This window comes from Erythrolamprus reginae, chromosome 5 (assembly GCF_031021105.1).
Source record: "Erythrolamprus reginae isolate rEryReg1 chromosome 5, rEryReg1.hap1, whole genome shotgun sequence".
NCBI classification, from domain to species: Eukaryota; Metazoa; Chordata; class Lepidosauria; order Squamata; family Dipsadidae; genus Erythrolamprus; species Erythrolamprus reginae.
Genome location: NC_091954.1, coordinates 94744902 through 94760043, shown reverse-complemented (window position 1 = coordinate 94760043; position 15142 = coordinate 94744902). Strand labels below are relative to the sequence as shown.

General features: G+C 36.4%; 1 protein-coding gene across 1 annotated transcript; it reads right to left on the bottom strand.

Annotated features, from left to right (window-relative positions):
• Positions 1-2071: 2071 nt before the first annotated feature.
• On the bottom strand, positions 2072-14775 carry LOC139168619 (interleukin-12 subunit alpha-like). Its single transcript, XM_070754242.1, has 4 exons — positions 14752-14775; positions 5926-6066; positions 5741-5845; positions 2072-3657 (listed from the first exon to the last, which is right to left on the bottom strand). Exons 1-4 carry the CDS (start codon positions 14773-14775, stop codon positions 3502-3504), a joined length of 426 nt encoding a protein of 141 aa, XP_070610343.1. The 3' UTR covers positions 2072-3501.
• Between the last annotated feature and the right edge of the window lie 367 nt (positions 14776-15142).

The window sequence follows — 15142 nt, the reverse complement described above, 5'->3', positions numbered from 1 at the left end:
ACAATTAGCCAGGTATTTCCAGCCCTAAATAGGCAACAGCTGGGTTTGGGTGTGGTTCTCCCCAGAAAGGCTGAAAAGGCAGACCCACCCTTCCTGTATTGTGGAGTATTATCTTTGGGAGTCCTGGGACCTGGCTGTGATCTTTGGCGTCTCTGATTCTGGCTTGTGGCCTTGAAGGCTGAAACCTTGGGGGAAAAGGCGTGGGTCTTATTCTCTACAGTGGTGTGTGTGCCAGCAAGAAGTCTGCTGTATTGTCTGGCCGTCAGGACTCTGCTGTGAAGCCTCATAGCCTGCCTGTTGGGAAGAACAGGTTTTTCTCTGTGTTTATTTTTCAAACTATAAAGTGCCTTTGCTTTTACCAGCATGTCTGGCTGTTTTTTCCAGTTGGTGTTGAAGTCTGGGGGCACCCAGACAGAACAACATATATCCAATGGAATCCATAGACAATCCAAACTGGGAAAATGCCATGGATGTCCAGAAGGGTCTTAGGTCACATTGTTGTGACTACAATATTGCCCAATCAGTTCATCTCTTCATGGATGTTGCTAACTCTACTATATATATAGTTAACTTGGCAAACTATGTTCCTATTTTCGGGTGCTTTAGTGACTACATAGGATATTCCCAGCTCACTTACACAATTGAGTTGAAAGTACCATGAATTCCTTGAGCAGAAGTGAGTGTACTATAATGGTTTCTATGTGTAGTTACTATGTGTGTTGGATATGTTCACCAGCTTGAATCCTTCCTTCACAAAAAGCATCCCATTCATTAAAAAAAAACCCCACTGTAATTAGAAACAACCCTGCCCCATGATAAATGACACCAATAAACAATAAAGCATTAAATAAAAAAAAGAAAAGTTAGAGTAGAAAAAACTTGGCCAGTTTAACCAGTTTACTAGCTAACACATCAGGAGACTGGGAATTTAAGTCTTATCCATGAAAGAAAGCTGGATTATCTTGCACCAGTCACTCTCAGCCCAACTCACTTCACAGGGTTGTGAGAATATGGAAGGAGGAAGGTGTGTTGGATATGTTCACCAGCTTGAATTATTCATAAAGATAATAAAGATGGAATATAAATAATCAAATAAATACAGTTAACATTACACTGGACAGGTTGTTTATTTAATTGTCGACAACTTGCCTTTCAATGAAATCTAAAAGGCATTGTAGATATGAATTTTATAATCATACTTTTGTTATAGACATTAATATGAGGTTTGAGAAGATTAGCTTCTTTTTCTTGTTTTTAAAAAGTTTTATTTAGCTATTCAAATATATGGAGCACGAAATGATGAAGTGATAAAAATTAATTACCTTGAAATCTAATAAGAAATGCACGGGACAAAAATGGACTAATGAACTGACAAATTAAATAAAGGAAAAATAATGAATTGTGGGTTAAAGTGAACATTTTATTTAACGCAGTCATCACTGAATAAATTAATGGAGATGCCAACAGCTAAATTATAGTTTCAAAGCAATGCACCTGAAGAACCATGTCAAATAAGAATGATGAAGGATATCTAATTGAATGCAAATGTTAGCAAAATAAAACCTAAAGCAAAGGATGTTTCTAAGAATATATGAAATAATTTATCTCTTGCTATTGAATATTTGCAATTTTGACTCCTGCACATTGGTGGTGATAGAGCTAGTTAAGAACTTTAAATCTGTGACTTAATGTCTTAAGAAAGTCCTTTTAAGATGATAATTTTATTTATTGTACTTCAAATCACAAAACATAGCTGCAAAAATTCAAGTGACCAATAGTGAGCAGCAGAGAATCATAAACGGCTTCTATGAATCTGTTTGCTGCCATCTAGTGGTCTTCAATGCTCCTGCTTCTGAATAACAATTTCAGAAATCCTAATTGTTTTCAAAATTATACATTTGCATCAATTCAACCCCTGCAATCTCCCATTTCACCCCTAAATATTAAACATGATTCTTGGCCATTAGAAAGTTGAATATCCCTGTTACAAAGATTTGTAGGTCTCAAAAATAAATATATAATTAATAAAGGCAGGATATAAACAAACACGCTAACAAATACTCCAAGCATCTTTTAAATCTTAAATTTATGTCTCCTTTTATTAAATTTCTTCTTTAGCAACGAACAAAATACACTATAACTTTATAATTTAGATTATAAATATAAATTAATACAGAAGGTATTTATAAATGTACATTATTTGCTTATAGTTAGTCAATATCATCAAATAATTTACCACTTGACATCAGGATTAGCATAAACCTATTACAGATTCAATTTTCTTATTTTAAAAAAACTGAAAGGCACAATATAATTTTTTCAAGTAAATAAAAAACAAGAATGACAATTTGAGTGCAAGAAATATAGAAAATAATTGTGAGAATAAAGAGCAAAACAATGGTCACTTGGATTAAAATTAAGAGACATATTGGAATATTCAATTTGAAACTATAATCTTATAAACCCTCAGTGTAAGCCCTATGGAATCAACCGGATTTATTGTGGAAGAAAATACATAAAGAAAACAAGATAACTGTTTTGGACTTCTTTTCTAGCTTTTTTTTCTCAGAGGCAACCTGAAAATAAGTGCAAGATATTACAACTTAAAAGAGATGAATATTTCTTCTGTCATACACTAATCCCAAAACAGGCTTTATCCATGATTCATCTCTTTGTATACAGATTGTACATGGATTGTTGAATCAGGAAGCCATGAGCAATGACTTTCACAAAAATCCTGTATACATACAAAGCTGGATAGTGATTTCAAAAGCAGATGGCTGTTCTGGAATTTCATTGCCAGAAAAAAAGAGGCCGGTTCCAGATTCAACAGACCATCATGGTTCTAGATTCAGTAGACCGGATAAAAGTCCTGCTTGTTTTTTTTCCTTTTGGAAATCAATGGATCTAGAATTTGATGCATCAATTGTGGTATATAGGGACTAAGAAACATTATTATAATTACATTAAATCCCCAAAACCAAAATGAAGATCAGATTTATGATGCAGAATGAAGGAAAAGGAAGGCTACAGATTTTTTCCTCCTATTTTAATTGTTATAGTCAGGCCTTGCAATTCTGGAAAGCTGATATTTATTTAAAAATAATAACCAGAGAGGGGAAAAAAATACTCTGAAGGTGGTACCAATGGAAACCCTATCTTAATTTTCTATGGTTGGTATTGTCAATTCCTGTTAGAAAATATGGGATCTAGTTTTCCTTGCAATAATTGTTCTGTCTATATGGAGCTGCCCAATTGGTATTAACACGAAAACACTTGGTAGGTCACTTGGCTTCATGAATTTTACTCCTGTGATTTGCTTGCGGCATGCCCCCACGTGGAATGATCTGTTTTAGATATTACTAATCCTATGTCAAGGGATAAAGTTGAGAAAGATTGTGCTTGATTTCTCTCTCTCTTTCTCATAGATAATTTAAAGCATTTGAGGATCAATAATTCTTTTAACGGAATTTAAATTATCTTCGCTTAGTTATCAGTTTATCATAGACTTAAGAGATATGATAAACTCCTGTGGATGGTTTGAGAGAGCTGTTGCAAAATTAGCAAACTGGTGCATTGATTCATACGCACTTCATATGGCTTACTGGAAGGATGCTCAGATGAAGACAGAAGTTCAATTTGACTATCATTCAAAGCCTGAAAAAGATGGATAACAAACAAGGAAAGAAAAGATTAATGGGAAATATTGAAATTGATCTGTTACAGACAGTCTTCGACTTACAACTATTTAGTGATCTTTTGACAGCTCTGAAAAAAATGTCTTATGATTACAGTGTTCCCTCGAATTTCGCGGGGGATGCGTTCCGAGACCGCCCGCGAAAGTCGAATTTCCGCGAAGTAGAGATGCGGAAGTAAATACACATTTTTGGCTATGGACAGTATCACAAGCCTTCCCTTAACACTTTAAACCCCTAAATTACCATTTCCCATTCCCTTAACAACCATTTACTCACCATTATTACTGGTACTCACCATTGAATAAGACACTTAGTGATCCTGATATTTATAAACATAATTATTTATTAACAATAATTAATTTTTTTGTTATTTATTTGCAAAAATTATTAGTTTGGCGATGACTTATGACGTCATCGGGTGGGAAAAACCGTGGTATAGAAAAAACCCGTGATGTATTTTTTAATTAATATTTTTAAAAAAACCATGGTATAGGCTATCCGCGAAGTTTGAACCCGCGAAAATCGAGGGAACACTGTATTTTTCACACTTATGAACATTGCAGCATCCTTGTGGTCACATTCAGGAAATCAGCAACTGGTAGATGAACTGAATGTGTTTTACTGCATGTTTGAAAGGAAACTACAGCCACCTATCTCCACAACTCCCAATCCCAAGCCAAGCTTCTTATAATTGACCCCATACCATTGGGTTCACAACCCCTAGTGATAACAGAAAAGGAAGTGCAACACCTATTTCATAGACAGAACCCAGGAAAAAGTCACAGGCTCAGACAAATCCTTCTTGGCCAATAAAATTCTGTTCTGTTCTATTCTATTCTGTTCTATTCTATTCTATTCTGATGTTTGGCAAATGGTGCATATTGATGATGGTTTCAGTGTCCCGGGATCAAATGATCACTTTTTGCTATTAACTGAAAAGCAAAATCATTGGGGAAATCAATGGATTCACTTAAGAATCGTGTTACTAAACAACTGGTGATTCACTTAACAATTGTAGCACGAAAGATCATAAAATGGGATAAAATTTATTTAAAACTGTCTTAACAACAAAAAAAGTTTTGGACTCAATGTGGTTGTAAGTCAAAGGTATACAAATTTAATAAATAAACAAACAAACAAACAAACAAATAAATAAATACAGACTAGCTATAGGTCCCAATTATCTTGGTTTCACATTTTTATTGTTGAATACACTCAGTGTAAGTAAGCTTTAGGGAGAGATACTCTTTTAATGTTTTTGTTAAAGTTAGTTCTCTCTAGCTCCCTCCTGGAGTTGAAGGGTGAACCTGACTAAACATAAGTGATGCTTTCTTTCTTTTTCTCAGCCATTCCTTTTCTTTTTTGTTCAATTCTTGTTCTTCTTGGAACTTGCTTTCTGCAATTATTCAACACTGAGCTACATATATTCTGCCCTCTTTTCACTTCCTTTTTCCCTGCCTGACTGGGAAAGCGAGGATGACTCTTTCCAAAAAGGTCAACTTTTTTGAAATTAGATTAAGGCTTATATGCAAATCCTTGGCCACAAGTTGCTAGAAGAGATTAGGGTGGCTCAGCAATCCAAATTTGAAAGGAAAAGGGTCTTTTGAAGCATGTGGAAACAGTCATGTGAACCCTGGATCATATTTCCTTCTTTGAATCTGGATCGTTTCCCAGTTCTATAGGCCATCACAGGGGTCTGGGGTTAAAATGACTCGGTATTTGCTTCTAGAAATACGAGGCAAGGGCCAGGAGAATAACAATGTTATTTTATTATTTTTCCAAGTCAATCCAATATTCTGCCAGTTGGTACATAGGCAGTTGTTTTATAGCCATAGATTCAGTTACCCAATTCTACCAATACTGGCTAGCAGCTGTTTCTTAGAACAGAATCCTATCAGGATGTTTTTTAGCCCTACTTATAAATGCTAGCCTTGTATACTTAGCCACAATTTTAGCCATTCCTTTGCATGAAAACAGTTACTTAAATACTAATTTATCAGAACACTCCTGCTGATATTTGGGATAACGTTATAAAAGTATACCTGCATCATGTCTTTCACAGCATTCAAAAGGTCTGGAAAATTAATATCCTGGATATCTGTTAGATAGGACTTTAGAATGGCATGAATAGTGTCTCTGCAGGAAATCTATAAGAAAGAGCAGAAATTAAGACATGAAGAAATTAACAAAACGATTCCTTGAAGCAAAAATCAAGAATAAAACTTACGGATGCCTGAGGGTCATGGTTTATTTGGGAATCATATTTTTTCACGGAATAACAGCTTTCTTTCATGCAAGCCTTTCTGATCATTGGTTCATTTCCAGGATCTTCAGTGGGAATTTCATCCAGGACACAATTAAATACTTTCTGTATAAAAAAGGAGTGTATTAGATTAATCTGGTCATATTAATGGCAAATTTACTTACTTACTTATTTACTTACTTACTTACTTACCGTACTTATTTACTTACTTATTTATTTATATTATTTTATTTGTTTGTTTTTGTCAAGTATGTATTGATGGTATACAAAGGTATAATATTTATATACATGATACTAGTAAAAAATAAAGAAAGAAGGAAACATTGGGACGGGACGGAAGGCACGCTGGTGCACTTATGCACGCCCCTTACTGGTTTTTGCTGGTTATTTATGATCACTCCACACTGCTTGGCTGTATCTTATTTTATCTTATCTTATCTATATCTATCTATCTATATCTATTTATCTATTTATCTATCTATCTATTGGTCGGTCCGTCCGTCTGTTTATTTGTTTGTTTGTTTTGTCAAGTATGTATCAAGTACAAAAATATAATATTTATATACATGATACTAGCAAAAGAGAAACATTAGGACAGGAGACGGGAGGCACTCTGGTGCACTTTTTATACATTTAAAAGTTTTGACCTTCTAAATAAACAAAGGGCAAGGAGTTCTACTTCTTTGACTTTTGCTTGGAAATTTAGCACAGCTTTTTCCTGTACTATATGTATTCTATCCCCATCCATTTCCATCTATAATATGGAACTTAGAACTATGACAAACAGTGTAGAAAGTGGGTGTTTGTGTTTCCTCTCTTATGGGTTTGAATTTTTGAAATTGTTTACATACATATAAAATATATTCCTAGCTAGCCATTCTCACAGTGCATTTAACTGGAAATAAATCTAGTGTCTTCGGAACACTCAATAGAATGCTGCTTAGAATCATGCGCCATGTTGCTTCTATGGATGCAGAAGAAGTAATTCTACCATTAATCTTAGCCACTACTGTATTCTGTTTCATAAATACTTGGAAATGTAAGAATAAAATTGTGTGTTATTCTTATCAGGCAGCATCAGGCAGAAGGCAAATTGATACCTGTGTCAACAGTGATCATCATCACCATTTATACCAGAGACACACATTTTTGTGTAACCAATGGCGGCATTTTTCCAGGCTTTTTATGGTGGTGCTTTTGTTCTTGAGTGGGAGAATCTTCTGGAGGAGGTGTGTGGAGGGGTTGGCTTTTTAAAAAAATCAATATGCCAATATCAAACTGAGCAGAGAGTTAATGCACCTGTTCAAAACATTTTGGTTTTTAGTAAAACAATTCAGCTAAAAATAAGTGCTTTCTATTGGGTAGTCAAAGGAATACAGCTTCAAGCAACAGAAAGTTGTGGATTTAGAGATTAGTCACATCTACTATAGTCACACAATGTTTTGCCTATGGCAGTACACTCATAATAATACACTTTCTACAGTATATATGCTTGAGTTTAAACAGGATCAAAGAATAGCAACTTTAGCTTATTGTTCTTTCTCCTGGCACACTGCCTAATCTTCTGATTAGTAAATATATTTGGAAAACTGGTAATATATCTCAAGCACAAGGACATGTTTTCAAACAAAACACTGGGCTGCAACTTTCTTTTATGAATGAGTCACCTCGCCTGCAAAAAGATATTGATAAAATTGAATGTGGCCAAAGACGGGCTACAAAAATGGTGGAAAGTCTTATTATCAGGAAAGACTTAATGAACTCAATCTGCATAATCTGGAGGACAGTAGGGAAAGGGGGGACATGATTGAAACATTTAAATATGTTAAATAGTTAAATAAGGTTCAGGAAGGAAGTGTTTTTAATAGGAAAGTGAACACAAGAACAAGGGGGCACAATCTGAGGTTAATTGGGGGAAAGATCAGAAGCAATGTGAGAAAATATTATTTTACTGAAAGAATAGTAGATGCTTGGAACAAACTTCCAGCAGACGTGGTTGGTAAATCCATAGTAACTGAATTTAAACATGCCTGGGATAAACATATATCCATCCTAAGATAAAATACAGGAAATAGTATAAGGGCAGACTAGATAGACTAGGAGGTCTTTTTCTGCCGTCAATCTTCTATATTTTTATGTTTCTGTGAGTCCTGGATCTGTGGAGACCCAGGGGCATTCATAGAAACAGATATCAGGAATGTGAATGTGCTGTTAAAACAAAACAGAATAATTTAAAAAATATATAAAATAGAATAAAATTAGACATGGGTATGGAAAAGAGCTAGTTTGTATACAGGTGGTCCTCAACTTACAACAGTTCATTTAGTGACCATTCGAAGTTACTTATGACTGTTTTTCACTCTTACAACTGTTATAACATTCCCATGGTTTTGTGTGATTAAAATCTTGCCAACTGGTTCATAATTATGATGAGTGCAACATCCTGGGAGGATATGATATTCTTTAGTGACCTTTTGAGAAGTAAAGTCAGTGGGAAAGGCAGACTTACTAAACTTAACAGCTGCAGTTATTTACTTTACTGTGGCAAGTAAGGTCACAAAATGTGACAATCTCAATTAACAAATGCCTCACTTATTATCAAGAATTTGGGAAACAATTTTGGTCATAACTCAGGGACTAGCTGTACTAGTTAAAGACGTGAAAGCTAGAAAGCTGGAGACTATTAACTTCTTGCCCTGCCTTAGGCACAGAACCTGCTGAATGGCTTGAGTCAGTCGTTGTAATCTGGCAATAGTAAACCCCTTGTAAAAAATGCTGCCAGGAAAACTGTCAGGACTTTTCTATGTATTACCAGGAGGTTTTGACTTGAAAGGGTATTAAAGGCATGGCGCTTTGGTAGCAGAGAGTTCAAGAGTTGTAAACCTAATCCTACGTAGCTTCTACTCTGGCAATCTCACACTACTTACCAGAATTTACAAAACTTTTGCCAGACCCATCCTCGAATACAGCTTATCTGTTTGGAACCTATATCGCATCTCAGACATTAACACCCTTGAAAATGTCCAAAGATACTTCACCAGAAGAGCCCTTCACTCCTCCACTTGAAATAGAATACCCTACGAGACTAGACTTTCAATCCTGGGCCTAGAAAGTTTAGAACTAAGACGCCTTAAACAAGATCTAAGTATTGCCCACAAGATCATATGCTGCAACGTCCTGCCTGTCGGCGACTACTTCAGCTTCAACCACAACAACACAAGAGCACACCAACAGATTTAAACTTAATATTAACCGCTCCAAAATTGACTGTAAAAAATATGACTTCAGTAACCAAGTTGTCGAAGCGTGGAACTCATTACAGGACTCCATAGTGTCATCCCCAAACCCCCAACACTTTACCCTTAGATTATTTACGGTTGACCTATCCAGATTCCTAAGAGGTCAGTAAGGGGCGAGTACAAGTGCACTAGAGTGCCTTCCGTCCCCTGTCCTATTGCTCTCCTATATCTCCTATTCCTTTCTTCTATTCCTATATCTCTTCTTCTATTCTTTCATTGATACGTTCTATTACTATATCTTCTTTTCTATTATTTCTTAGATATATTTTACTATGAGTATCTCCTCTATAACCTTCATCATGCATTTTACTATGTGTATATAGATATATACCCACTAAAACCCTCATTGTGTATTGGACAAAATAAATAAATAAATAAGTTATACAATGCTGGCATTTTATTCAAATCAGCTAACCAATTTTAAAAAGAGGAAACTAAATGTGTGTTTTGGGGAATAAAACTTAGCTTCTGTGTGTGCTGTTTCAAGTGTTATGACTGTTCCAAATATTGCAATGAACTGCTTTGTGACAGAATTGCTTTGCCCCCACAAACTCTTTCAAGATTGCCCAGCGCATCCGCAGGGAACCATCGAGATCCCTGCAGCAATTGTTGTGAGCCGCCCCAAGTCTTCGGAGAGCGGCGGCATACAAATCTAATAAATAATAATAATAATAATAATAATAATAATAATAATAATAATAATAATTATTATTATTATTATTAATTGCATTAGATTATGTGGGTACTAATATGGAACTGGTAATGAAGTAAACTCAGTCAAAAGAAAGTTGCATCCCACTGCATCAGACTCCCTAAATTATCACTTCAAAATAGTGATAACAAAGACTTTAAGGTTTATGGGTGCGGTTAGGTGTTTTGAACATGTTTGGCTGGCTGTTTGTTTTTTAAAGGCAGCCAATTAGTACAAAGCGTATCTGTGCATTGACAATAGATATTGCCAATGAGGCACAAAGGCTCTCTGTTGTTGTTTTTTAAACTCTGTATGTACATTTATTTTAATTTTTTTATTTTATTAATTGGATTTATATGCCGCTGCTCTCTGGGGACTCATGGGCAATCTATGCATATATCTGTGTCTGGTTAACAATGAATTTCATGACACATTGAAAATGCAAAGATTCTATAGCATTGGGTTAATTTGTAGAGCTATAACGTGGTGTTTTGCTACCATAGTACTAATGTTTCACGTGCAGTAAAGAGATCCCAATTTTTTCAGCTAGTAGCCTCTCAAAGTGCAATTAAAATTATCAGTAAATAATTGTTTAATTTTTTGCTTGAACTTGCTAAATCAGTGAGGTATCAGTGTCTACAGCAAGATTCATCCAAGGGATTTTTTTGAACAACAAATAAATAAAAAAGCTCAAAACTCCCCATAGTGATTTGCAAGTTGACTAGAAAGTTATAGAAATTACTTATTGTGTTGTAAATTACTTAGTCAATTTAAAAAAAATACTGGTTTAGGGTGTATTTAAAAAGATTAGATTAGTATCAAGCTTCATATGTACTGGATTGCCTAATAATTAAATTGATATATAGTAAACTTGAAAAATCAGAGTAAAAACGAATTCCTTTTACACCAGAGAAAGTCTGGCCCGATGTTATTCAATATTTTCATTCATGACTTGGAAAAAGATGTGGAATAAATGCACATCAAATTTGCTGAATATTTAAAATGATGGAAAACAAGTAACATTCAGAATGACTCCCACAGATTGAAAAAATGAACTGAAAACAAGAGACTGGCATTTAGCAGAGATTACTGCATAATTCTTCAATTGGGAAATAGAGATACATACGATTAAGACAGGGGATATTTGCTTTGGTAATATTCTTGAGAAAAAGAAGTTGGAATTGTATGTAGCTCAAAAAAGGCCAAAGCAAATGTAACTATCATCAGCAGAAATAAGATTTTCAATTCATGGAAACAATAATATTAAACTACACTGAGTACTTTCTCCAATGAAGGAATCAGAGAAAATAGGGACAGATTCTGAACTGGACAAGGAAGAAAACCATTAGATTAGAAACAGTCCAATGAAGAAATATTTAAGCCTTGAGAAATGATGGGTCAGGGGGAATTTAATTACACTATTCAAATGCCTGAAAGCATACAATATAGAAAAAAAATGTCAAGTTTTCTTTTTTGTACCGTAATTCATGACACAGAATAGATTTATGTTATAGAAAGGCAGTTTCTGATTGAATATTAAGAATAACCTTCTAACAGTTTAACAGTTGACTCTAGGACCAGAAAAGTAGGAAACTTGCAATAAAGAGGCTTCCATTTTAACTATATACAAAATTCTTTTCTATGAAATGATTTCTGCCATTTTTCTATGCTGGAAGAAGGCTTTTTTTGGGGAGATACCTAATTCTAAATTAAGCAGTTTTTCAGGAGTGAGAACAGAAATATATTCTCATTGTTTCTTCTACTGTAATTATTTCTTCTACTGTAATTATTTATCTTTTTTTAAAGGCACATTTGAAAATTGACTGCAGTTCAAATATACTATGCTTATTTTATTCTTACATGCCTTCCATTGTTCTAAAGCTAATTGAAAAGCAAAGGAAGAACAGCGCTTATCCCGCTAGGTTTTTTTAATGGTTGGAACCCTTGAAATCTTTCAGGTTTTGCTCCAATGTATTTCTCCTTTTCTGCACATCTACAAATTGCATCCATGGGAGCTACTTTTAAAATCCATGTCCTAAAATGGCTTACTATATTTTTTAACATACTTCTTCCCATATTTTTTTAAGAATTCACATCGAGAAATAAAAAAACCAATGAACATATAAATGTATGGCAATGAACAATATAAACAAATTACTTTTGAAACTCATAAGGCAGTAATTGTCAGATAGCAATCTGCAGACTGTGGAACAATTATCAAAGTTTCTTCCATTTCCATTCCAACCTATCAAAAACAGCACCATAAAAAACATATAAGGCACACAAGAAGAAAACGGTAACGGAATGCCTGTCTACCCTAGACAAGTTCTAATCACCAGAACCGGATGGATTACACTAAAGATTCTGAAGGAACTGGCAGACAAGATCTCAGAACCGCTGAACTATATCTTTCAAAGCTCCTGGAGCACTGGCAAACTCTCAGAGGACTGGAAAAGAGCTGATGTAGTTCCCATCTTTAAAAAAGAGGGGAAAATAGATTCAGGAAACTAGGAAAAGAAAACGCACAGGTACAATATACTGTATGTGGTATCTTGCTCAATAGTAATAACTGTCAGAGGGATCTTGGAGTCCTAGTGGACAACCATTTAAATATGAGCCAGCAGTGTTTAGCAGCTGTGAAAAAAGCCAACACAGTTCAAGGCTGCAGAGAGAATCAAAATCGTGAAGTTTTAATACTATTTTATAATGCCTTGGTAAGGCTACACTTGGAATACTGAATTCAGTTTTGGTTGCTACAATGTAAAAAGGATGCTGAGACTCTAGAACAGTGTTTCCCAACCGGTGTGCCGTGGCACACTGGTGTGCCGCGAGACATGGTCAGGTGTGCCGCGAAGAAAGCAGCTCAGCTTCTGGTCTCGAAACTTTTTGCAAAGAGCAAAAAGTTGTGAGAACGGAAGCTGAGCTTCCTTCTTAGTGCCTTCCAAGTTTTCCGGCAACTGCAGCGCCCCGCCCGGCTGGAGCTTCCCTGGCGGCTGCAGCAGGTGAGCTTTGGTGCCTGGTGGGAGGGTAGTGGCAGCGGAAGGGCGGCACGCAGCGGGAGGGTGATGGCGGTGGCAGCGGCAGCCGCAGCGGGTAGTAGCCGTGGGGCAGCAGCAGAGTGGTCATCTGTGAGGCGGAGCTCCAGAACAGAGGGACAGACGGTGGCAGCTGGACATGCTAGAATTGCGTGGCTGGCACTTGCCTGCCGCCACCAGTGCCTCTGTTCCAAAGCTCCGCCTCACAGCTGACGACCTTGCCGCCACCCCACGGTTACTACCCGCTGCGGCTGCTGAGAGAAAGAGAGAGGGAGAGAGGGGGGAGAGAAAGAGATAGCAAGAGAGAGAGAGGGAGAAAGAGAGAGGGAAAGAGGGGGGAGAGAAAGAGAGAGGGAGAGAGGGGGGAAGAGAAAGAGAGAGAAAGAGATAGCAAGAGAGGGAGAGAGAGAAAGAGAGAGGGAAAGGGGGAGAGAGAAAGAGAGAAAGAGATAGCAAGAGAGGGAGACAAAGAGAGAGGGAGAGAGGGGGGAAGAGAAAGAGAGAGAAAGAGATAGCAAGAGAGGGAGAGAGAGAAAGAGAGAGGAAGAGGGGGAGAGAGAAAGAGATAGCAAGAGATAGCAAGAGAGGGAGAGAGGGGGGAGAGAAAGAGGAAGGAAGGGAGAGAGAAAGAGGGAGAGAGAGAGAAATAGAGCGAAAGGGAGGAAGAGATAGATTTTTTTTGTCCAAACTTTTTTTTAGGCCCCCCCCCGCTCAATGTTCCCCAGGATTTTCTAAATGTGAATAATGTGCCGCGGCTCAAAAAAGGTTGGGAAACACTGCTCTAGAAAGTGTGCAGAGAAGAACAACAAAGATGATTAGGGGAGTGGAGGCTAAAACATATGAAAAAATGGTTGCAGGAGCTGGATAGGTCTAGTTTAATGAAAAGAAGGACTAAGGGAGATATGATAGCAGTGTTCTAATATCTCAGGGGTTGCCACAAAGAAGAGGGAGTCAGGCTGTTCTCCAAAGCACCTGAGGGTAGAACAAGAAGCAATGGGCGGAAAATAAACAAGGAGAGAAGCAACTTAGAACTAAGGAGAAATTTCCTGAAAGTTAGAACAATTAATCAGTGGAACAGCTTGCCTCCAGAAGTTGTGAATGCTCCAACATTGAAAGTTTTTAAGATGTTGGTTAACCATTTGTCTGAAGCAGTGTAGGGTTTCCTGCCTATCAGGGGGTTGGACTAGAAGACCTCCAAGGTCCCTTCCAACTCTGTTGCTATTCTATTCTATTTGTTAACTTTTGCTGTTTGTTCTAGGGTTCTACTAAGTGTAAAGGAACGGGAAGGGGGGGAAATTGCCAGCATATGAAAGCACACACACAAAGCCTTTGACTTTTTTTCAAAATACATTTCTAGCTACCCAATTCACTTCTCTAGAACATGCAATCTTTTTTAGATTGTTGAAAAGGGAAGAGAGGAAAAAGGAGAAAGAATGCCTTTTAAGATATGTAATTGCAATTAAATGGCTAGTTTTATATTTACTGTATACTGTAGTCCATAGAATTCTTTATTTGTATAGTTAATATCTTGATGCATGTACCCTGATAGGGCTATCATCAGGTACCTTGGAAAGTGGATCAGAGCTGTAATAACTGTTCCTATTATCTGTCAGCCACAGTACTTCCAAGATTTTGTTTTGGCATATTAAGTTCCAAACTATTTCTGATTGGGTTTTCTGATGGATCTTCTCTGAATTGCTGAGAAGTGTGGAACTAAGTAGAAATTCCTTGACCGTAAGAACAATTAATCAGTGAAATGGTTTACCTCTGGAAGCTGTGGGTGCTTCATCATTGGATGTTTTCAAGAAAAGATGGACAGCAGCCCTTTGTATGGAATGATATAGGTTCTCCTATTTGAGCAGGGGGTTGGGCTAAATAGAAGAACTTCAAGGTCTCTTACAACCCTATTATGATCATCCCATGTTCTATGTTGGGTTTTCGAAATGATCATTACGAGTTGCTTTAGCTCAGTGACAAGAAAGAGGAATTCTCTCTCTCTCCTTTAATTTGTCTTTTTTATATTTTAACTGGCGAGTCTGCGGAGAGGGATGGCATACAAATCTAATAAATTATTATTATTATTATTTATTATAATAATAATTATTATTTCATATACATAAAAGTAACTCACTCGTTCTATTCAAGGATGCTAGAAA

Coding starts and splice junctions, on each gene's coding strand:
- LOC139168619 (XM_070754242.1), bottom strand. CDS start 14,775: ATGAAGCACCCACAGCTTCCAGAG. Junction 5,846..5,925: donor ACCATGACCCTCAGGCATCC/GTAAGTTTTATT, acceptor TCTTTCTTATAG/ATTTCCTGCAGAGACACTAT. Junction 3,658..5,740: donor CTGTGAAAGACATGATGCAG/GTATACTTTTAT, acceptor CATCTTTTTCAG/GCTTTGAATGATAGTCAAAT.